At 39.7% G+C, this 25,568-nt stretch overlaps 1 protein-coding gene across 3 annotated transcripts in view; it reads right to left on the reverse strand.

The window, feature by feature from the left end:
* Window positions 1-25,568, reverse strand: part of PARN (poly(A)-specific ribonuclease) — a 162,782-nt gene that overhangs the window by 27,449 nt on the left and 109,765 nt on the right. For all 3 annotated transcript variants that reach the window (XM_084641663.1, XM_084641665.1, XM_084641666.1), the window contains exon 22: window positions 15,327-15,516. In XM_084641663.1, coding sequence (XP_084497789.1) covers window positions 15,327-15,516 — 190 coding nt within the window. The remainder of the gene's footprint in view (window positions 1-15,326; window positions 15,517-25,568) is intronic.

Here is a 25,568-nt window from a genome sequence, read left to right on the forward strand (position 1 = left end):
TTACGTACTTGGTATGAAAGATTTTCTATTAAAAGGACATATTTTACTATACCACAATTTAATAGGAGCAGCCTTATTTTTCCAATAATGTGCAATATAAAGTCTAGCTAACAATAAAAAAAATGTTTAAAATATGTATTTTTTTAGTGGAGCATTAAGTGAGCAGGTCAGGGGATCTCTAGGAAGCTGGAATTTTGCTTCCTAGAACATTAATCTCTTTAATAATTTCCTCCCAAAACTATCCAATTTCTGGACAAAATCACCATGTGTTCAAGTATGTTCCCCTGTCCCGGAGTGTGCCACCACAATAGCAAAAATAAGATTGATCTCTACATGGAGTCAAATGCAATCTATACAGAAATTTCAGATGATCTATATGCCCTTTCAAATATAGAGACCCACTCATCCATTGGTTTGTCCAAATCCCTCTCCCATCTTTTCACGTGGGCTGTTTTCTTATAAATATCTTTCAATCAAAATTGTGTGCGCACGCGCGTGTATATCTACATGTGCACACACACCCACAAACTCTTAGAAATGAAACCTTTTGTTGTTCTAGCTTGCACCTGTGTCTACGCCAAAAATGCAGTTAAAGGTCTAAATCAGGGATGAGCAAACTACAGCCTGGGGGCCACATCCGGCCCTTCAGGTGTTTTAATCCAGCCCTCGAACTCCCGCCGGGGAGCGGGGTCCAGGGCTTGCCCTGCTCCACATGACTCCAGGAAGCAGTGACATGTTCCTCCTCTGGCTCCTATGTGTAGGGGCAGCCGGGGGCTCCCATACTGCCCCTGCCCCAAGCGCTGCCCCTGCAGCTCCCATTGGCCAGGAACCATGGCCAATGGGAACTGCAGAGGCAGTGCCTGTGGACGGGGCAGCACGTAGAGCCGCCGGGCCACACCTCTGCATAGGAGCTGGAGGGGAGATATGCCGCTGCTTCCGGGAGCTGCTTGAGGTAAGCACTGCCCAGAGCCTGCACCCTTCACCCCCCCGTACCCCAACCCCCTGCCCTAGCCCTGATCCTCCTCCTGCCCTCTGAGCCCCTTGGTCCCAGCCCAGAGCACCCTCCTGCACCCCCAACCCCTCATCCCCAGCCCCACCCCAAGGTCTGCACCCCCAGCTGGAGCCCTCACCTCTCCCCCACCCCAATCTCCTGCCCTAGTCTGGAGCCCCCTCCCACACCTTGAACTCATCATTTTTGGCCCCACCTTAGAGCCCTCACCCCCTCCCGCACCCCAACCCCCAATTTCATGAGCATTCATGGCTTGCCATATAATTTTCATACCCACATGTGGCCCCCAGGTCAAAAAGTTTGCCCACCCCGGTCTAAATAGAGCTGCTTTGTATTCAGATTTCACAATAAAATATTTGACTTGTAAATAATGAAAACACAGAATCTTTATATTATTACATAGCTCTTGGTATGATTTCAAATCAGAACCAAGGAACAGCTGTCCGATTTTAGTAACCTCAGCCACAATAAACAGTTACTTTAATATTTCCTAGGGATAAATTCCTGATGAAAGTAGCTAAGGGAGAGGGCCTCCGCAAAAAAATCTATTGAGACAAAGTTCCTCCTCTACCTTGGTGGGTCTTGTGCTTATTGGCAGATTTGCTCGCCTTGGAGCTTCACAGCAGCCCTCAGTTTGGCCGTTTTCGTGAACCCACAGTCCAGGTCAACTCCTCCTGTGTCTGACCAGGAGTTGGGAGGTTTGGGGGGAACCCGGGCCCGCCCTCTACTCTGGGTTCCAGCCCAGGGCCCTACGGAATGCAGCTGTTTAGAGTGCCTCCTGGAACAGCTGTGCAACAGCTACAACTCCCTGGGCTACTTCCCCTTGGCCTCCTCCCAACACCTTTTTTATCCTCACCATAGGACCTTCCTCCTGGTGTACTAGCTTGTACTCCTCAGCTCTCCAACAGTATGCGTTCTCACTCTCAGCTCCTAGCACCTCTTGCTCCCAGCTCCTTACCCGCGCACCACAAACTGAAGTGAGCTCCTTTTTAAACCTAGGTGCCCTGATTAGCCTGCTGTAATTGATTCTAGCAGCTTCTTGATTGGCTGCAGGTGTTCTAATCAGCCTGTCTGTCTTAATTGTCTCCAGAAGGTTCCTGATTGTTCTGGAACCTTCCCTGTTATTTTACCCAGGGAAAAGGGACCTACTTAGCCTGGGGCTAATATATCTGCCTTCTATTACTCTCCTGTAGCCATCTGGTCCGACCCTGTCACACTATCCAAAGCTGGTCTGGATAGGTGGGTGGCTTTTTTTTTTTAAATAAAGATTTTTGTTGACAAATTTCTTTGTAACCCAACAACTATTTTGAATAGCTGTATTTGGGCTCCAGTCTGAGTTTTATCTATTGTTTGGATAGTCTAATCCAACTGATCAAGTCTTTTTATTGCGATGCATAATACTAATAAGCCAAATTAAGGAACACTAGTCCACCCCACTTTTAGGCTTATACAGAACTTTAGAAATCACCTTTTTGCCTTTTATGTTTTCATATAAATTTTAATAGTGCATCCTGCTATGTTTTTAAAGTCATGTTGGGGATATGTACAGGGATGCAATTAAACAAAAACTACACTTTGGGAGGATTTTCATCTTTACTGAGATTACCCTACCTAGCCAAGAAATTTCATATTTGTTCCATTCCTTCAAGTCTTATTTTACTCCATATTGGCAGGCAACTTACCTTAAAAAGATTAATTTCTCTCTACAATATTTACTCTTAAATATTTTTAAGATTTCTTTATCCATTTAAATTTATGTAGCTGACAGCTCGTTTTAATCCTCATGAAATATGGAGAAAGTTAACAAACATCTCAGATCTGTTTAGTGCCAGTTACTAAATCTCCCTTTTTATTTTTCATCAGAGTGATGGCTGATTTATCCTGTTTCTCTTAACTTTCTAGCTAAAAGCATATCAGCATTATTGCCCTTTTCATAATATTTGTATTTCATATATTTAAGTTTTTGCTCAGCCCTACTGCTTATAATAGGTTAAACTTCCATCTCCCCTCTTTTACTTTCTTATCTGCTCTTCAATCTTGTAGATTTATATCTATCTTTCAAAATAGAAAGTATTTTCACCAAACTCTCTTCAAGAATTCTCTCTCTTTTTTTTTTTTTACATATGATGCTTTATTATAAGGATTCCCCCCCCCCTCATTACTGCCTTTCCAGCATCCCAGAGAACACTTTTATTGAGCCCTTCCTTACAATTTTCTTCTAGATATTTCTGGACATTTTCTTCCAGCTTTTGAATTCTAATGAAGTCATACAGCAAAGCTCTATTCAACCACGAGGCCCTTTGTTTTTCCAATGAGTTCCAATCTTTTAATCTAATATATACAGAGGAATAATCAGACCGTGTTATAAACACCCAGATTATCTTTTTTGACCAAATTAGCCAAAGTCTTAGAAATAAAAATCATATCAATCCTGAAATGAGATCCAAAAGTAGAGAACATGTATGGTCCTTGATATCTGGATTCATTTCCCACCAGACATCCGTCAGATCCTCATTTTCTAAGTGATACAACAAATTTGCACTTACTCCTCCTGAACACCCTGCATGTACATTGCATTGATCCAGAAGTGGTACTAAGCACCTCACTAAATCTCCCCCCCACCCCCGCCCTGAATAATATCCTCTTCCATAAAACTTCCTAAATCCCTAATCAATTGGCTAAGGTGAGAAGTTTATCTTTCAAGGACTCCTTAATTCAAATATATCTGCCCTCTATATTTGAGTTGTGCTAAACAATAAACGACATGTTTAACAAAGAATATTGCCACTCTTCTTCTACTAGATTGCTTTGGAGAGACATATGGTAGCTGTATCCAAGAAGTATTCAGGCATTTATCATAATTTATTTCAAGTATTTCCTGTAAATAAATTAGACTAGAAAAATCCTTTCAGTGGCAGAATTCCCTTTTCCTTTTTATTGGATTGTTCATCATTTAGCATTAACAGTCATTACAATATTAAACTCTCCCAGGAGTACCAAGTCTGCTCTTCTTACCCAGAACATTACCTTTTGTTAAAAGCAGTTAGACCAACCAGCCAAATGCCCGGTTTTCATTACATTGCATTTATTCTTTAAATAAGACATTTTAGATGGAGTTCCGACCATACAGACAGTAATTTTAAAACTCCCACAAATATCGTTTTTCTCCTTCTAATGCCTATATTGTTATATCCAGCCTCATTCAGAGTTTGATTTCCTGTAAACTTTTAAATTCTGAGCTCTAATATACTTTTTATTAAAACACATAATACTTAACATTTGTCTGTGTTCTAGGGACACGAAGCAATGAGCTTAAATTGCAGCAACCACGGTTTAGGCTGGACCTTAGGAAAAAATTCCTGCCAGGGTAGTTAAGCACTGAAACAAACTGCCTAGGGAAGTTGTGAAATCCCCATCATTGTAAGTTTTTGTCTAACTTGCTCTTAAACACCTGTCAGGAATGGTTAGTTATTACTTCGTCCTGCCTTGAGTGCAAGGGACTGGACTAGATGACCTAGTAAGGTCCCCTCCAGGCCTACACTTCTGTGATTCTCTGATTGTTTTACACCCTCCTTCCCTCCCTCTCTATGTATTCCCTCAGTCCTACTTCTTGTTCAGCCAATCATTCAGACAAACAAGTTTGTTTACATTTATAGGATATAATGCTGCCCGCTTTTTATTTACAATGTCACCTGAAAGTGAGAACAGGCATTCACATGGCACTTTTGTAGCTGGCGTTGCAAGGTATTTATGTACCACATATGTTAAACATTCATATGCCCTTTCATGCTTCGGCCACCATTCCAGAGGGCATGCTTCAATGCTGATGACGGGTTCTGCTCAATAATGATCCAAAGCAGTGTTTGTCTGAGCAACTGGCTAAACAAGAAGTAGGACTGAGTGGACTTGAAGGCTCTAAATTTTTACATGGTTTTATTTTTGAATGCAGGTTTTTTTTTTTTTTACACATAATTCTACATTTGTAAATTCATCTTTCATGATAAAGAGATTGCCCTACAGTACTTGTAATGGGGAAATTAAAAACAAAAGAAATAGTATTTTTCACAGTACAAATATTTGTAATAAAAAATAAATATAAAGTGAGCACTGTACACTTTGTATTCTGGGTTGTAAGCGAAATCAATGTATTTGAAAATGTAGAAAAACATGCAAAATTATTTTTAAATGATATACTATTATTCTTTAACAGCGTGGTTAATCACATGATTAATTTTTTAATCACGCAATTAAATGCGGTTAAAGTTTTTAATTGTTTGACAGCCCTACCATTTACTAATCTTGTTCTTCTCCATCCAGACTCTTCTTCTCTCATGTCTATCCTGTTGTCTTGATGATGTATCTTCTTGACCAGTTCTGGTTGTCACTGATCTCACTGATTTCTTAGTGACCTGTAGGACTGATTCAGATTGTTCTGAATTTTCCATTCACCTACTCCCATGTCCCACGAACACCTATTTCCCTTCTTTTGGATCTGAGACAAACACATCTGTCCTTCTATTTAAATGACAGCCTAAATGGGATCCCTCACTTGTATCTTATATTGTTCTTTCTAAGAAGTATAGTCATCTGGTATAGTTCTCTTCACTTTCAAAGGGTTGAGGTTACCAGATCTGGGAAAATCTGTATGGACTGTTTGGGAATAATCACTGGTTCAACTCTCTCTCTCTCTCTCTCTCATTGCCCTCAGTATTTTATCTTTGTCTTGATAGAAGAGTAAATGGAAAATCATCTCTCTTTGTCTGGGAGTCTGCTGGGGGGGAGGGGGAATAGGGAAAAGGGCTCTAAGTCCTCTCAATATAAATGTGATCTTTATTGCCAATGCATCTGGCAGATTTCTCCCTTCAGTCTCCTCTGGAATATCTTTAATCCTTAGAGAACCCAGGAATAACATATTTTCCATGTCCTCAAGCTTCAATTCTATTTTTTTCTATTTTTACAGTTATTTGGATTCTTTCCTCTAGGTTAGTAATTCTGTCTGATTGCTTGTTTAATCCTGTTTCCATATCTGATATTTTCCCATTAATCTAATTAATTTCATTTTTTATATCTTTAACGTAAACTCTTCCCTCATCTCCTTATTCATCTTTTTGATTTCTAACAGGAGGTCCTTCAGGTCACCCTTAGTGACTGATACTTCTCCACCTGGCTTCATAGTTAGTTTTTTGGAGGGGGAGTTACTCTCTTTTGTGACTGTCAACTTTTGGTGGATGGAGGGGAGACAAACCTTTGTACCAGAGGTTTTTTTTTTTTTACTTTCCCAGACATCTAGATCTTCTGGTCTTTCCTTGCTTGTTGTGCCTCTCTCAATATGGATGTTGCCATATTTACTTTTTGTCTAATCTTTCCAAAGTGGCCACTGCCACACTTCCCCCGCTCCTCCAGACAAATAGTAGAATTATTTTTTTCTTTTAAGTAAAAAAAAAATCTCATTGCACACACCCACCCACTGTCTCTTTATGGGATAATGAGAATCCAAGTTTAATATCTCTAAGCTTGCAGTCATTAATATGTTTTGCAGGCTGATATCGTTGCTGGATTTTCTCCCCCAGAGGCTGGAACTGGGATCTGCCAGCTCTCAAACTGGTTCCATCGGTACTCATTCATATTTAGGGCACATATCTTTGTATTCAAGTTGCCTTGGCTCTTTTTATCTTAAGTTGTTTTCATTTATTCACCCTTTATTACAGAGATAATACATTAAAAAAACATTAAACCACCATTTTGTTTGCTGTCTTAGCCATGCACCTTCATTTTACATTCTTTGCATCCAATTCTGATTTTATACCACTAATACCTTATTTACTCTTGCTTTACATTGCTATTAGAATCAGGCACCATATTATCACCTGACATGATGTGTCAACATTATTTAGCTGATCATAATGAGGAGCATCTTTAGGCAGTTTACAGGGTGTGTGTGTGTATAGATAGATAGATAGATATACACACACACACACACACACACAGATTCTTATTTTTATATATATATAGGAATAAGAATCTAAGTGACCTAAAACAAATTTTAACTTTCTGCATTTACAGGATATTTGGAATGGATCCACTATTCTGTATTGGAGTCAATTTCCTTAATTAGAGGGAGAACACAATTAAATCCAAAAGTTCAAGTACCAAACACAATAATAGTTCTCAATGATTGTTATCTTTAATTTGGGTATACTAGTTTAAGATCTTCAATTGTTGCACATCTGTAAGATCCTCAAGGCAGGGACCTTTTCTTCTATGTTTAACATACAGCTGAGAACACTGCCCATGCACAATGTTCTCACATATTTGTGCCTGATGTAGGACCCTAGGTTCCATTATGTTTGGCAATTATATTTATCCTAAGACACCTGAACCTAGCCAGTTCTTATTATGCACAAATGCAGTGCATAATCTCACACAATATAAATATACAAAACTTGAACTGCTAACTTGCATGCAGAGTTTCAGCTCAGAGTAAATTTTGAGGCAGAGCTGAATTCTCAGGCTAAGAATTTTAATGACAAAGGTTCTAAACAGCATCAGCCTCCTAGAATAAGAATGTGCATAAACTATTTGCAAAAAAACACAAAAATGTCAGTTCGTTTCAAAATGTACATATACACCTGTCATCTAGGTGATAATGGGATTTATAGCCAGAAGCAATCTAAAAAGGATTTTTTTAAAAATGTCTTTTCCTTTATATATTGTAAATCATTTTTGGTTCTCATGTTTTTCTTATAAAATCACTAGCCAACTTAAAGAAAAGAAAAACCTATCACACATTGCCAGTTGGCAAGAAGCAGTTTTGGGAACACACTATTCCTTCCAGATCAGTGCTGATGAAAGAGTGTTTAGTGGGTGAGATTCTCAGTCTCTTGAGTGAATGCAACCCCCTCCTCTCCCAGCTTTCATTTTGCATTGATCCACACTCTAGCAGTGTTGTCAGCTCTGAAAGAAGCTGAACAGATGAGTGCCAGTGGTGGAAGTGGCAGCAATACAAAGTGAAGAGTTTAACGTTAACTTCTAGTCAATTACACTGATCTCAATTCACAAAACTAAGTACATTTAGGGCCACTGTATATATCTGTTAAATTCCAACAGTATGGACTAGTAAAAAAATCAAACAGAATTATTCAAACTAATCAACAGGATGTGGTGGATTAGTAGAGTTCTATAATGCCAGAGAATTAAAGGAACAAAAACGTCACCTTTGCAACATCATTTCAGCTACTGAAGAGCAAAAGTCTACTCACTGTTGGCTGCCGCAATTACTTTCCAAGGGACAGGGCAGATGGACAACAAGAGATCCAACTTTTCAGTTTTGCACGGTACATACTACTTTACTTTCCTTGCATTACAACTGAGTATTTCATGTTTGGAGCATGACTAAATACATATCCCTAACTTCTTGGCTACTGTTTATGTGTACCAGAACTAAGATACGTGCTTTACTGGCATTTTAGTTTGAACATTTTAGTTTAAAACTGTTGTAGGAAAGAAGCCATATAGTCAAAAATACATCCTTCCTGCTTTTGGTATGGCACCTTTTTGGTTTTTTAAACTGACAGAAATAAATGTTGCCATTAATCCCATTTTTTATTCATTTTAGGCAAATGACCTGGGAAATAAACCCTAAAAAAAATTAAAGCTGCAAATAGAGCAAGATTAAAATTTTATACAAAAAGATAGTCTACTTCTCAATTTGAATGCTATGATTTAACACTATTTTGCAAAAGAAAAGACCTGAAATGATGCATTTAACATGAACATCAACTAAGCACAGACAGTGTGCTTTGCGCTGTGCAAAGCACAATAGGACATAATCCCTCCTCCTGGAGCTTAGAATCTAAACAAATGGCACTGAAACAGGAGAAGGTGATTTAGTGATAAACAGTTAATGCTGTCAAATGCACCAAGTAAAACTGAAAGAAGAGTTTTTCCTCCAATCTTTCACTTATCTTTGTATTAACAGAAAGCAATTTTTCCAGAGCAACGTATCGGTTTTTAAATCCACAACATCCTTTTAACTTGACTCCTTGCAGTGATACAGCATTATGTAGAAGGGTGTATTTTCAAAAGAGACAGCTTTCACTGTGTAAGTACCATTAGTATTAGTGAGCATTAATGCATGACTTCAGATTTACAGATTGGCTTTAGAATGCAACACTGAGCACAAGACTTCACATGTCAATTTCTACAACACTCAAGTAAAAAGAGATGAGCTTGTGGGACAGAGGGTGACTTATTTTGCAATTTTTTCTTATATCACATTAAGAGTTTCAATCCTTAAAGTCATAAGCCAAAAAAACCAATTATAAGGCAACTGTCCCACACTGAAGAATGTCAAACTATATTAAATTAATATTTTATACAATTGGATCGATAATTCATATGAAAGGTCTTGGCAAAATCCAAGTCCATAGTAAGGAACATTAGGATATTACAGAAATAAGTTGCTGCTTTTGGTGATGTATTGTAGCTAATTTTCAAGTATTGCTCAAGCCACTAATTTTAGTGTGAACACTTGTAAACAACAGGCTTGCAAGGGAAAAGTTAATATATTTGCATTATCTACCTGTTAAACTTAAATTCTAACATAAAACTACTTTTAAAAAATATTGTTGTAAACGTGAATCCTGGGCTGACATCTTGCTTACCAAGTTTAAATCTGGACTGAATTTTTCAGGCTCAGTCCTAAACGCATGAAAATTGGCATTTATAATGGAAATGCTAATAACTGATTATAGCAACATGAAACAGCACCTAAATAATATTTCTAACACCTACAGCAGGATTCAAAGTTGAGGAAAGATAAACCACATACAAAAAACAGTTTAAATTCAATGGAATTAACCTCTCAAGTTCTCTAACAAACCTGAATTAGTGGCTTTTTGATATGACCAACCAGATGTACAGTTTGATTTTTAATATATACTCCTCCTCCTATTGTAACTTTCCCATTATCAAGTTTTGAGTAGACATTTCTCATGTCTACTGCTTAAAATATATTAACCAAAAAATTAATCTATGTCATTTCCTTACAATGGTACATTACCCCCAAATTCCAAGTGCAGGTAGGCAGAGAAAGTGAACTGGATTAAGAAGGTTTAATTTAGCTTTTTCTGAAAGCTGGACAATTTGCCTTAAACTAAAAATTAAATTGAATATAGGCTTATTTATTCTTGCCCTGGTACTCGATGGTTAAGGTTTAAATCAATAGCTGTGGTCCAGAAGACTGCTTCATTTAATCCTTCAGTCCACTTAGAAATCTCAAGATCTGTTCAAGTCTCCAATATGTACATTTATAGGTTCTCACAGAAACACCAGTATAACAAGATGATTAAACTAATTATGTTTAACACCATTCCACTGTCAGACCTGACAGTACCAACCATAGCTCCAATGTGCCAAGCTCTCACACAACAGAAACTTTTACCTCTGCACCTTAAGGAGTAATGTGAGAACTTCACCAGCCCACTAAAAATCGTTATTTAAATTGAATTACAGCCTATTTTACCGTTCCACCTCCAAACAATTTCACCTTGACCAGTTCACAAAGGATCAGCAACAGGCTGACCTTTAGATTGGCAGCGCATCCCGACTAGTGACTGTGCCTCAACTAGTGACTGTGACTGATGAAAAAGTTGAGAAATTCTAGAGTGACACTGGGAAGGAGCTAGCATCTGTTCAACTCAGAGACATCCTAATTGTACAAGGTGAGTGCAATGCATGCAGTGGTCCCAAGAGTTACCCAGAATGGAGCAGCTGTGTTGGGAATTTTGGGTATGGCAAGACAAACAGCAGAAGACTGTGATTCATGCAATAAGCAACTGGAAATTACTTACTATTACTAAATACCCTTTTCAAGCATAAACTGTCATGGTGATGGACTTGGACACTGCCAGATTTCCAGATTCAATACCAAATACAATAACTCCTCACTTAACATTGTAGTTATATTCCTGAAAAGTGTGACTAAGTGAAACAACGTTAAGCGAATCCAATTTCCCCATAGAATTAATGTAAATGGGGGGATGAGGGGTTAGGGCCCTGGGAAATGTTTTTCCCCAGACAAAAGATTATTATATATACACAATATAAGTTTTAAACAAACAATTTAATACTGCACATAGCAATGATGATTGTGAAGCTTGGCTGAGGTGGTGAAGTCAGAAGGTGGAAGAGGGTGGGATATTTCCCAGGGAATGCCTTACTGCTAAATGATGAACTAGCACTCGGCTGAGCCCTCAAGGGTTAACACATTGTTGTTAATGTAGCCTCACACTCTACAAGGCAGCACAAATGGAGGGAAGGGAGACAGCATGGCAGAGAGAGACACAGAGACACACACCCTGTGTGAGTGAGAGAGCGCGCGCTGTGCATTGCCCCTTTAAGTATGCTGACCCACTAAGTACGTTGCCTTTTTAAGTAGATCAGCAAGCTGAGACAGCAGCTGCTGCCAGCAAGCTCCCTCCATCCTGAGCCCTGTCATGTGTGTGTCTCCCGCAGCTCTATGGAGATGGGGTAAGCGGGTGGCAGGAGCAGGGGGGAGAGGACACTCTGACATTAGCCTCCCTCTTCCCTCCCCCCGCACAGCAAGCAGGAGGCTCCCGGGAGCAGCTCCAAGGCAAAGGGCAGGAGCAGCACATGGCACTGGGGGGAGGGACAGCTGAATTGCCAGCAACTGATAGCCTGCTGGGCAGCTGCCACACAGGGAACTTAGGGGAGCGGGGAGCTGATAGGGGGGCTGCTGGTCCACCCTGGTTCCAAGCCCCCACCAGCTAGCTCTAATGGGCTGCTCTTTCTGGAAGCAGTGGACAAAGCAGGCGATTGCCAAACAACGTTATATAAGGGAGCATTGTGCAACTGTAAATGAGCATGTTCTCTAATTCATCAGCGTAACAATGAAACAATGTTAACCGGGACGACTTTAAGTGAGGAATTACTGTAGACCTCATCATGATCCCAATGAGGTGATGTTCTATTGTGATGGGAAGTCAATCCCTCAGGAAGGCTAACATAAGATCTGATCATAAGTTAATAATAGCCACCATAAAGATCAAATTGTGAAGCAAGAAACAACCAGCAAGTGCCTTCAGAGTCCACTGTAATGTTGATAAACTGAAAGTCTGTGAAAGTGGAATTCAAGAAGAACGAACAAAAGCTGCAAGCTGCTGATCCTCTACAAGGGTAACATAGATCAGATGTACAGCAGATGTAGTGCTCTATTACATACACCACAGATGAACTCCTCGGGAAACAGATCCTAAAGCTGCAGCCTTGGATCACAGAGAAGATTATCAAGTTGTGTGATCAATGAAGGAAGCTAAGAGCACAAAACAAGATAGATCAAACTGCAAAAGAGCAAGCATTTCTGTGTGATGTGAGAAAGACTGAAGAGGCAAAAGAAGATTGGCTTGACAACAGTACATCACTCTATTGTTGCAAATGCCACGAGGAGCAAAAAGAATTTTAAGTTGGAAGTGAGGCAGAGATCTATGTCAGAAGATTGACTTATCCTATTGAACCTCCTCCTATGATCGAAGAACTTGATGAAGCAATGCAGACACTGAAAAGTAATGAAGCCCTTGAAGTGGATAATGTACAAGCAGAACTACTTGTAATTAAAAGTGGTGAAGAGGCATTTGACAGGCATATCATAAGCTGGTCAATGTGATTTGAGAATCTGGAAGAGAACTTCGACACAGTCCCTGATGGTTCCTATACATAAAAGGGGGCCCCCCGCTGTTTATGGAAATCACAGCAGAATCTCATTATTGACACACCCTAACAAAATACTACCACACATCATCCTGAAGAGAACTGCATCTAAGATAAAGAGCTTTGTGGTTGAAGAACAAGCTGGGTTTAGACCCAAAAGAGGTACATTGGAGGAGGTATTGGAGAGGCATCCTAGTACCTATAGCTGTTCCTACATTTGAACAAAGTATTTGTTGTTAAATGTAAAGGTGTCATGAGTGAGGATGAAATGTAAAATGAAATTGCATGCTGCAGTCTCTTATCTTCAGTATCTTGCTATAAACACGAGACAGGATAGTAAGGAAACAAGACATTAAGAGACTTTCAGCCTTCAAACTGAAACGCTACAGGCAATTTCTGCACACTAGTTATATCTCACATATGATTAAAGAGAAGGCAAATTACTCAAATTTACAGCCTAACTGGCGTGATTCCTGGTATTAAGACGACCAGATAAAGAAAACTTGAATATGCAGGACATGTGGGTAGGGTGGATCAGATGAGTGGAGGAAGGTTGCCAAAGCTAGTTTTGCAGGGACTGGTGTCAGAAGACACCCACAGGGAGTGTGGATCAACAATGTGGCTGACTGGATGGTATGATATGGCATCAAGGCTGTGTGAAGATCATAAAATGTGGAGAAAGATTAGTCACCAGTGACTCCCATGTGTTGTGTTTAGTGTACATTGTGAAGTGACTATTTTATAGGTACATGCATACATTATTTTATAGTGCAAAGCAACATAAAGTCCCATCTGTAGTCCTCCTTGCTAGCTAACCCACTGTCAACTATTCAGGCCACTGGACTTCAATTTGGGACATGGATTCTGCTAACAAGAGAATATATTATACATTCTGCCCTTTAAAGACCAAAACACAAAAAATGCTGTAAACCACTCATCATGGCACCGTGGTGTGTGTGTGTGGGGGGGGGGGGGGGCGGCTCAGCTGTAATAATGCAATCCTAAACCATGGTGAACAGAGCAGTCAGTATCAAAATACCTCAGAACTCTTCCATGATCAGATTACCAATGCTACCTAAACCTATAGGAAGTACAAACTGCATAAAGATGGATTACAGCAATGCAGTGTATTTTACTGTATAAATTCTATTCCTAGATCAATTCATTTCACAGAAAGATAAGTAACTGAGGCTTCAGAACCTTTACAAGTCCCACAGTAGATTGCGTAACATGCCTCTCTCATTATTCATGCTCCCTCATACGGAATACCCAACTATGAAACACAATATTTTGGAAAACCTAGATTAACTCATCACTCCACCTCCCCGAAGAATCACTTGTGCTCTTCCTGCTCTCCTAAACATTTCTCACAAACTTTTAAACTCCAAGTTTGACATGCCGTCAAAATGTGACAAGCAGCCAAAACACCTGTTTTGTTCATATTAAATATAAACACTCATCTACAGTGTAAGTATAAAACCTATTTTTAAGGATGTTCTTACTGTGAGAGAGAAGCCAGTTTTCCATATTGCAAAATCCAACACATTCACAGGAGGACAGGGCGTGGAAAGTATAGATCGCCACATTATTCATACAAAAGAAGGAAGCAGACAAAGCCCAGCAGTTCAGGGTCAGTTTTGCTCCCTATTTGTACCTCCTCCCAACCTGTAAAAATGTCAGGCCTGCAGCTCCCTTGAGATTTTTATAAATTTAAGAAGGAATCTGAAACAGTGCAGCAGAGACTTTCAAGGACAAATACAGAGATGCTATGAATTACAGTAACACCTAGAGCCCTCAGACCTCAGACTTGCACCAGTGTACAGTGAGATCCCCTTGTCTGAAAAGCTCACTCTAAACAGGCAAGACAAAGCAAACAAGAAACAGATGCAAGTCATACAGCAATTTACTGCATCAGGATTACAACACAGTTCTGCTGACTCAGTCCAATAGATCATCGAGGGCAAAGATTCATGGCAACCCTTTAATTTTCACTGGAGACTCAAACAAAATCTAACCTAAAAAATAATTCTTTCCATTTTTCCTCCCCACTTTTAGATACACAGAAGGAATTTTCATTATGATTGTTCAGTTGGCTGTTTCCCAGGGAGCGAGAGAGTATGTATTACCCTGTGCTAGCACCTTGGAAAGTCAGCCACAAGACACGGATAGTAGTAGTAGGAGAGAAAGCAGCTTAGGGCTTGTCTACACTGGCACTTTACAGCGCTGCAACTTTCTCGCTCAGGGGCGTGAACCCCCCCCCCCCCCCCGGATGCAGCAAGTTTCAGCACTGTAAAGCGCCAGTGTACACAGTGCACTAGTATTGGAAGCTGCGCTCCCAGCTCTGGTAGCTACGCCCCTCGTAGAGGTGGGTAATTTTAGAGTGCTGGGAGAGCTCTCTCCCAGCGTTCTGCCGCGACTACACAAACCATGTTAAAGAGCTGCCACAGCAGCGCTTTAACTTTGCCAGTGTAGACTAGCCCTCAGTTTCCAAATCCTAAGAGAAGCCACCCAGAGCTGCTGAAATTAAGGATAAGTTGTTTTCTTTCCATGTGTTTTATTATTATTATTTTTACTTATGAAAAGTTCTCACCTGTTACCACAGTAGTACCGACTCTGGGGAATGTATGGTGTGTATTGCGTTTTTAACCGCTTTCTCTCCATCTCCTTCCAACTATCTTCTGTCCACTTTCTTTTTGCCTGTTTCTCTTCATGTTTTTTCTCAACATATTCTGCATAGGTCTGGATCCTATAACTTTCAGCATACCTGCTGGTGTTTACAGCTATGGGGAAGAAGAGCATTGGATATTATGTACAGAACAGCCTTTAAATACAGTCTCCCCTCCCCTGAAATAACTTATTTTAAGGTGGAGTGAACAGCTTGATCTGTGAATATACACAATCCGAAGTTCAACCGTTAGCCTTAAGGAAATGCAATAAGATCCTGCTAATTTTATGATAAACACTTCAGGAATGCAGGAGGCACAAGAAACAGATCTATTATGTAACTGTAAAGGAGAACTTCCAAGTAAGGGTGCCCACATTTTGCAGTCATCTATCTAGGACAGGGAAACTAGTTTGCAGGAGTGGAGATTTCCATCCTTACCCCCAGGAGATGGAAGTTTAAACATGACACTCATGGATACAATAGCCTACATTTACCCATACCAAATATAGTAGGACTTACTACATTCACATTCATCTTCCTTTGGTGAAGGAAACAAGTTGTTTTGTACCCTCTTTAATTCACATTGTTGCACATCATAGAATACTTGTACTGTTAGCACTGCTCACAAAAATGGGCCTCACAAAACGGTTAATTGGTTTGAAGATTTTTTTTTAAAATGAGAAACCATCAAATCTTCTGTCATTATCCCTTCCAGATTGCTCATTGCCAGAAAAGCCTTCTTGGATTTTTTTTTCCTTTAAGTCTCATTACTTAACCCAACAGGTTTACTTTTCAAGATTGCCAGGAAAAGGCTACATTTACAAAACTTAGTTTTGATTGCTGCACTACACAGCTTTAGTTCAGTTGCATTTTCTATTATGCTAAATATTCATTAGAGAGGCAAGCAGTCTATTAATTAACACCCAGTTACTCCCATTATTGTAGCCCTCTACTGTTAGGACTCCATTTCACTGAAACATGACTGCCAATTTATGGTGCAGGGATTTCTCTCAACATATGCAGAATTAGGATCATTGAAAAAAACACCCCACTTTCATTGCCTGCCTTTGCACAGCAACATTTTACCAACATTCCTTCAAGTCCCAGCAGTTTTACAGTTGTCAGCCTTTAATCTGCAAGCCCAGTTCTGGCCTGAAGCCATTGCTATAATGGATGAATCAGCAAAATGAATTGGCTGTCAACTGGTGTCCTCTGCTGTTTCCAGTTTAACTGTTTGAAAGAAAGTACTGTAGAGTGATCAGTAACACTAAAGTTTTACAAAAACAGTTTATAAATTATTCACACACTGTGTAATTCTAATTTAGTGAAGTTAGACACAAAATACTGAAGTTTATCATTGCTTTTTCAGTCTTTTGTAAGGGTCAAGTTGCTCCTTGCTTAACGTTTTACATTACTATCCCATGTATTGAAACTGGCATGCCTTAACCTCACAGTTCCATATAGGCTGGGAAGCAATATCAATGATGGTGGAATTTATTTTTCTTTTACAACTGACGTTTGTATCCAATAGATTAAATATTTAAAGTTATATGTAATTAAAGACCCATGAGCCACAGGTGGCATATTAGTGCTGTTGAAGGAGCATAAACATTTTACTACAAACACAGATAGCTGAACTAAAGCATGTTATAGACTCCAGGAATAGTCACGTCTTATTTAATTTCTGATTAATGGGAAAATTTTATAGGATTTTTGTAGCAACAGTAAGGCATTAAACATATACAGTACATCCACATACATTAAAATTTTCTATTAACAACAAAGCTTCAGGATCTGTGTCCTTAGAAGTTAAAGTTATTTATTGCCCAGAGAAGTAGTTTTAACCCTTTAAATATGATTTAAACATGGCCAAAAATGGAAGAACTGCAAGAAATACATTGAACTCTCCCCATATTTTTTCATCCCAAGAAATAAGTTTAATACAACTGAGGAAAAATCCACAGGAAGGAGCAATGTAATAAAAATTTGATGTTGGTGTGCATTTTTAAAATAAGAAACATTAACTCTATGTGAAATTATTTAACTAAGTGGAGGAATCTGCTCTTTTTGAAGCCCTGTGTTTTATAGCAGCACATTCAAAAATTTTATATACTGAATGACCTAATGACCTACCACTTTATGCATTGAGCAGTTGAGATTCGTATATACAAAGTTTTAAGAAGCAACACACAGCTGAAACTTTCTTGTATGGTTTTCAGCAATGACTGGTAAAGAAGGGTGGTTCTTTAACTCAATTTGCAGCTATATTAGGAACAAAGCTTTTAGAATAGTACTCTTCATGCCACAATAGCTCCAGCATGCTACACAGTGTTATCTCATTTTGCATCTCCAGCAAAGGAATGTGTTTCCAGAAGTTGAATCTCCCTATAACACAGTGAGCTCATTAAAAAAAGGTTTGCACTATTTTGTTAGTTGAAAAAGCTGTCCTCTCCCTTTCTACATCTGAGTTAGCAAGTCTGGTTTAGGATACCAAAAGCAAGCGGCTAAGTTATACACCAAACTACATCCACTAAATGACTATTTTAAAAAACCCAAAAACTAAACTGTAATTGCAAACATAACACTATGTTATGAAGAATATTTCTAGCAAAGCATCACCCCCAGTTACGAGGCAGATTATTAAACAGACTGACTGAGCCTGAGTGATCTAAAAGGAATGTGCACAAACACAAAGATTTTCTTTCACCAAGTCACTGCCCTTGTACAAAACTGAAATCATGCCAGACAGCCACTGATAATACTGAGCATATGAAGTACATAAAGTGGTCCCACAGCTAAATATAGAAATTAAATGTGTAGATAGAAAAACTACACATAGTTTATATTACACACAAAGAGCTATATTAAAAGAACATTAAAGTTGGAAAAAATCAAGCATTCAAAACGTAGGAAATTGCAGAATAAAGGTTACCGGGGGAACCTTAATTTGGCCCCTTGTATGTATGTATTATGATGCTGTCTTTAATTACATGATAACATACTATTTTTTCCACACAACCCCTGACTCATTCACTGCACAGGATGGACGCCATGCAACTAATGAGCAACTATTCAATATTTTGTTTTATCCTCATTGAGTAATGTGTACCTGTAAGACTTATTTACTGCACACTATTCAACCCTTGTTATGAACAAAGAAATATTAATTTCCTCATGGGCTTTCTATTGCACTCATCACAATAATATCCAAGTACTTTACAAATAAGCTATTTGCACAAAATCCCTGTAAAGTGAAGGGTGATGATATCTTCATTTTACAGATGGAAATCTGAGGCAGAGAAAGAGGAAGGTCAAAAGAAGCCACAAATTGTGTTTGCCCGATTTGAAAAATCAGATCCTCATAGTTTCAGAGTACTTTGCATTATATATCCCACTGACTTCAGCTGCAGGTGTGAGTGCTCAGCCCTAGTGAAAATCAGGATTCACAGTTTCGAGCTGGGCACCAAGAAAATGAGGAACCCAAATTAGTGACCACCTGTGAAAAGCTTGGTTTAAGTGACTTGCCCAGCATCACAGAGGAACTCTGGCAGAGGAAGGGATAGAATCCAATTCTACATGACAGCTTTCAACTGCCTTAGCGATGAGACCATTCTTTCTCTTCCTACAACCCCCCATCTCATTCATTACACACTTTTCAATTTCTGCAACCCATGAGGCAGGAGAGTCTTGCAGACACCAATTTCTTTCACTACACAACACTGATTTATCTCAAGCAGAGACATTCTGTGCACTGAATGAGAAAGGGGTTCTTTGGAAAAAATTAGCTGCGAGCATATAATTAAGGCTAATGTCTACACTACAGTGCCACAGGTGTACCACTGCAGCTGTGTTGCTGTAAGGTCTCCTGTGCAGCTGCTCTATGTTGACAGGAGAGAATGGAATGTATACTCCTGTTTTTGTGTCTTTTTGTATCTTAAGGTTTTGCCTAGCGGGATTCTCTAGGTTTTGAATCTGATTACCCTGGAAGGTATTTACCGTCCTGATTTTACAGAGGTGATTCTTTTACTTTTTTTCTTCAATTAAAATTCTTCTTTTAAGAACCTGATTGCTTTTTCATTGTTCTTAAGATCCAAGGGTTTGGGTCTGTTTTCTCCTATGCAAATTGGTGAGGATTTTTTTCAAGCCTTCCCCAGGAAACAGGGTGTAGGGTTTGGGAGGATTTTGGGGGGGGAAGAAGTTTCCAAGGGGGCTCTTTCCCTGTTATAATATCTGTTAGACGCTTGGTGGTGGCAGCAATAAAGTCCAAGGGCAAAAGGTAAAATAGTTTGTACCTTGGTGAAGTTTTAACCTAAGCTGGTAAAAATAATCTTAGGGGTTTTTTCATGCAGGTCCCCACATCTGTACCCTAGAGTTCAGAGTGGGGAAGGAACCTTGACACACCACCTAGCATAAAATAAGAGATCCCACATTTAAGGACATATTCAGGATGAAAACAAATATTCAACTTCTGATTTGTGGTCTACATAGACAAAAAAGTCATTAGTGAAATGAAAAAGTACAAGTGAGATAATTACATTAGGTCTTGCATCACATAAGAGCATCACTTACAAAGATTTCCTTCCTTCAGGTTAAGATCTCTCCTGAAATCATTTCTCTAGTCAGCTGAAATAGACTGCATTTTAAAAAAACTTCTTTCCTATGTGAATGTTAATAGCAGTGCTGTAAGAGGTATGGGGAAAGAAAATGCCTTCGTTCATCAACTGCTCAGTAATAATACAAGCACAGCCTTTTAAAAAAGTTTTTAAACAGCTTTTAAACTAAGGTTATGAAAAACATTTCCTGTTCAATTCATTCTGAATTAAATCCTTAGCAACAACAAGGAGGAATGGTCATACTGGCCAGAGCCATGCTACCTTCAACTATTGGCGAAGAACTATATATTTACTGGCTCTCTTGCCATACCTATATCCACTTGGACTAAATGTATTTAATACACCAGATGTGATTACAGATGGCAACCACCCTAAATGGAGAAACACAACATATTCCACAAGTCAGAAAACAAGAGAGACCACGAATGTAAGCGTCCTCCACAACCTGGACTGAATGGAGGCTTTTGCGTTAGCTAACTTGTTGCATCATTCACCAATTTTCATAATGTCATGAAGTATGGAGAAGATTCTGCAAGACTGGAGGAGAGGAAATGTAGTGCATTTCTCTCCAACAGCAATGACTTTTCCTCCCAATAACTGTTCCATACAAAAATTAACTTCTGTCATTAGTTAAATAAAGGAATAATTAAAAAATTAATTGAACATCTGGTGGATAAGAGAAACGTAAATAAGCCATGTGGATTTATAATGAATATATCTTTCTAAACTTGAATGCTTTTGAATTACAAAATCAGTGGACAAAGAGAAGGCAGCAGATTTATTTGTATTTTAGTAAAGAATCTGATGTGTCCCAACTTTCTTGAAAAGTCGTTTTAAGCTTTTGGCATTAAGATTATTCATGAGGAATAAAAATGGCTGAAAATGAATGGCAGAACAAGGTGGAAATATTAGAGAAAAGATACAGTGGAAATCCATGAAACACTTATCTCCCACCAATAGAAAGGAGAAAGGATAACTAAGGAAGTTGCCTGGTGAAACGGTCATGGATTTCGCAACTCACACTCAAAGCAGACAAGAATACCATGGATAATAAAGATCCTACAGAATTTCAACTAAACATCTCACCAAGCAGGAGGCAATACAACTTTTACACTGTTTTCTAAAGAATGATTATCCTAAAACATCATAAGGAGAAAAGCTTGGTTTGATTTGTAGTGAAGAGATTGGTAATAAGTCTGTTAAATATGTATAAATACAATTTTTCCTAGCAACATTCTCTGACTTGTGTATAGAAGAAAAAGCCTAACTGTGCTAGAAATCATTACTGTATGCAGTGGTCCCTCTAAAAGTTGTAATTGTTTTTTTTAATGGAAGTGTGTACGTTTCTGTAGCACCAGAAACGTACACAAGAAACAGTCTGAGACACATTCCCGGTCCCAAAGAGTTTACAATCTAGAATGGTTTACTATTGATCTCAATTCAGCAACTGAGAAAGCAATCTTAACCATAGTATCACAAATCCATAATATTAGGTGGTGAGACTCTGTTAGCATTAGTTCTACTACTGTATAAGAATTGGTCCACAAAAGACTAAAGCCGTAACAAATCCTCATTGATTTTAAATATTATGGCCAGCTGCATTATTTTTTAAAAAAAGGTGACTTTCATTAAAAAAATGTAAATATGCTTTTTCAAGTAGATGCAGAGTGTATATCCAAGTAGGTGTGTGCATGCATTGGAGCCAGAAACTTTTCCTAGCAGTACATGTAGAGGGGTGATGCTCACGCCTTATGCCTGTAGCCCTTCCCCTAATTATATGAGCTGGCATTGCCCCGACCACCTCTCAGTTCCTTCTCATCCCCCATCGGCTAGAGTTGGAGCTCTGTGCAGTTGTTCTTTTATAACCTCACAATTTATCTCAGCCTAGTTTTTATTTCTATTTTGTTACATAGTTAATAGTTAATTAGTAGTGTTAGTTAAAGGTTATAGTATATAGTATAGTGGTAGTGTTTCCTGGTGATGCCCCCACCAGGGTTCAAGCATTGCCCTTTATGTGGCGTGGCGATTCCCAACAGTGACCCCACACCCATTGCTTGCTCTGCCTTGGCAAAGCCCATCTTAAGTAGTGCTGTTTGACCTGCAGATCAAGGCCTCAGGTGGTGCAGGACCTTCGCCTTAAGCGGCACCTGCATGAGCAGATATGAAGCCTGACCCAGTACCAAGGCGTTCTCACCCTTGGGTTTGGAGAGTGCTGCCAGCTCCTATTCTGGGGCAGGGACCGCTCTGAAGAAGTGCAGGAGTCGCATAAGACCGATTGGGAGTGCTTCAGGTCCTGGAGCAACTCCTCTGCCTCCCCTAAGAAGCGTGTGAACTGGGGTGTGGAAGCTTCTGACTTAAAATCTGTACCTCTATGCTCACCCCTTTTATAAGACCACGTTAAATTTTGTACAAAGCGTACTTTGTAATGTATCATTTCAAAACTCATGTTTTGCTGATTGTGTGGTAAAATGAGTGAGACAACATTGTATGTAAAGATAGAAGATTCCACTGTATAATATTAACAAGCCATGTTTCAACAACATGTTCTGGAGGGCAACAACAAACAAGTTCCCCATAGACAAAAGGCTAGCTAATGCCTCAACCAGGTATCAATGAGATCAAACCGACCATCACCTAATTAAGTGGCCACTCTTTGGCCAGAGACAGCGGGGGGGGGGGGCAGCGGTGGAAATCTAGATTTTGACAAAGCAGCAGTTTAAGGTTCCTGGCCCTGCACCTGGCTATATAGGGCTGGACAAGTGAACTTCACTCCATTTCTTCTTCACGACAAAATCTCTCAGCAAAAATTCTGAAGCAGAGAGAAAGAAGGGCAGGTAGTAGCGCACACACCTTGAACAAATCCGTTACTGCACAAGATGAGTAACCTCTCCTCCTTTGGATGTTCTCCCTATAGGTGCTCCACTTCAGGAGACTACTGAGCAGTACCCTGATTTAGAGGGAGATTTGGAGCAGAGTCCACGACTGAAAACACCACTGTATTCCCAAGGGCAGCATCTGATCTAAAAGAATGGACCACCAAATGTTTGGAAAAGGTATTACTGAAGTCCAAGTTGCAGCCTTGTAAACCTCCACAATGGGAACCTGCTTAAGCAACGCCACAGAAGTACAAAGAGAGCTTGTAGATTGGCTAACAACCTAGAATAAGGTTGTATATTGGTAGATTCATAGCACGAAATAATATACCAAGAAATCTACCTGAAGAATCTCTGGATGGAGACTGCAGACCCTTTGGATCTGTCAGCAATCAAAATGAACAGTCTGAAAGACTTTCTAAATAGCTTGTTTCTGTCCAGATAGAAATCACCACCTTACTGATGTCCAAGATGCCTAAGACAGTATCCTTCCTAGTTTTGTGGTTTTGGGGGGAGAAGGGAAATGAGATGGATGAGTTGGTAATGTGAAATTCAGATGACTCATTAGGTAAAAGTTTAGGATGTGGGTGTAACAAAGCCTTGTTCTTGAAAAACACTGTAAAAGGGAGGACCTGGCCTTTAAATTCCCCATTTCTCCGACTCTTTGGCTGTTTTCAAGGTAGAAAATCTGCCCTAAATGGTGTGTGTTCCTAAATGTGCCCCCAACCCAACAAAGATGCACTTGTTGTTAAAGTGACGATTGAAGATGGTGGATAAAGGAGAGACCTGCACAGACCTTGCAAGGGTTCTTCCACCGAGAGAGTCTCATGCTTGACAAGGGACTGATACCAGGTAGGCTAAGAGAAAAGGTAGCCATCGGTTCAAAGGAAGATTTCATAAAACACTTCAGTACTAAGCTTAGATTCCACCCACGGGTGTGTTCTCTTAGTCTGCGGAAAAAGGTTTCCTAACCTTGATAAATCTTACCATGCGATGAGCAAACACTGAGAATCTTTCAATTAAGGAACAGAAGGGCATTATAGCCAACAAGTGAACTCTGACAGAACTCTTAGATAACCCGGATTTTTTTTAAATTCCCAAACTGTTGTTCAGCATATGAACTGTTCTGAATCACCCCTGGAAACAGCAAATACATAACTTTGCATAACGTTATCCATGATGCACAACAAAGGTACAAGCTGCCATATGTCCCAGAAATTAAGGATAATTTCTTGTCAATGTCTGGAGTACTGGAAGTGATCTCGGCCAACCAGAAACCAAAAGAATTTCATGAGATGGGTGAATTGCGATATGAAAATACGCATCCTGAAGGTTAAGGGCCGAAAACCAAACTCCTGTATCCAACGGTGCCATTATAGATGCTTTCACAATGTTGTTTAGAAGTCTTAAATCTAGAATAGTTCTTCATCCTCTGTTTTTCTTCGGGACCAGAAAATACTTGGAGAGTAAAATCCCTTCCCCCTGGGCTGAGCAGAAACTGGTTCTATAGCTAGTAAGTGTAGAAGGGAGGTGATTTCCTATCACAACCAGTGTCCATGAGACAGGTCCCTGCAGAGGGGAAGGGAAGTGGGATGGGAGGAGGGAGGTAAAATGAGTGGAGTAATCCAATCTTATAAACTCCAATACCCATTTGTTGGATGTAATCTACTCGCATGCAGACAGAATTTGGGAGACATGGTCCTGACAGAGAAGGAGGTGGGTAAACTGGTGCAGCTGGAGATAAGAGAAGCATGGTTGTTCTGGGCCTCAACCAGACTGTCACACGTTTTGACAATGTGGGTGGTCGAGTGGCTCAATCAGAGGTAGTGTGTGGTCTCTTTCTTTGAAACCTGGAGTTCTTCCTTGACAGCTCAGTAGGTCTCTAGAAACCAGAAAACTGAACTGAGTAGGATCTCTGGGCTGTCTGGGATCCACTAAACCAGTTTATTTTTAGGTGTAGATAGATGCACCCACTGCAAGGTGCCATGCAACAAATCCCACAGGCTCCCCCTAGGCAACCATCTGGCTAGACTTCATTGTGAAGCTCTCCAAGTCTAAGGGGTATACTAACATCTTAACTATCGTCAACCACCTCACAAAGATAGCCCACTTTGTACCTGGTTACCCTTCTCCAAGGCAACTGTCCAGTTATAGGTAAACTAGGTTGTCTGTCTCCATGGACTCTCAGAGCTCATTATTTCTGACAGTAGTGCTCAGTTCATCTCTCACTTCTGGCAGGAGGCCCTCCGATTGCTGGGACTATGCTCCTGCCTCTCTTCAGCGTTTCAGCCCCAAATGAATGGCCAGATGGAAAGGGTGAACCAAATCCTGGAGCAACATCTCCAGCTTTATATCAACCATCACCAAAATGATTGGTCCTTGCTGTTACCTGATGTGGAGTATGCATATAATAATGCCAATCATGCCTCTATGGGACAAAGCCCCATTTTTTTTGTGAACTATAGGTTCCAACCCCAATTCCACTCTGAATTACCCCCATCCTCCCTCAACCCAGCCTGCTAAAAAAGTGTCCATCCCCCTAAGCTCATTTTAAAAAGCATGATACTATTCACAACTTAGTCCTAAGTAACACACAAGTTTATTCAAGAGCGAGCTATAATTGATCCATTAAATAACAATGACCACAGTATAATTAAAATTCAACATCCATGGGGGAAGAC

The sequence above is a fragment of the Lepidochelys olivacea genome (genome assembly GCF_965140295.1).
Source record: "Lepidochelys olivacea isolate rLepOli2 genome assembly, chromosome: 10".
In the NCBI taxonomy this organism is placed as follows: domain Eukaryota; kingdom Metazoa; phylum Chordata; order Testudines; family Cheloniidae; genus Lepidochelys; species Lepidochelys olivacea.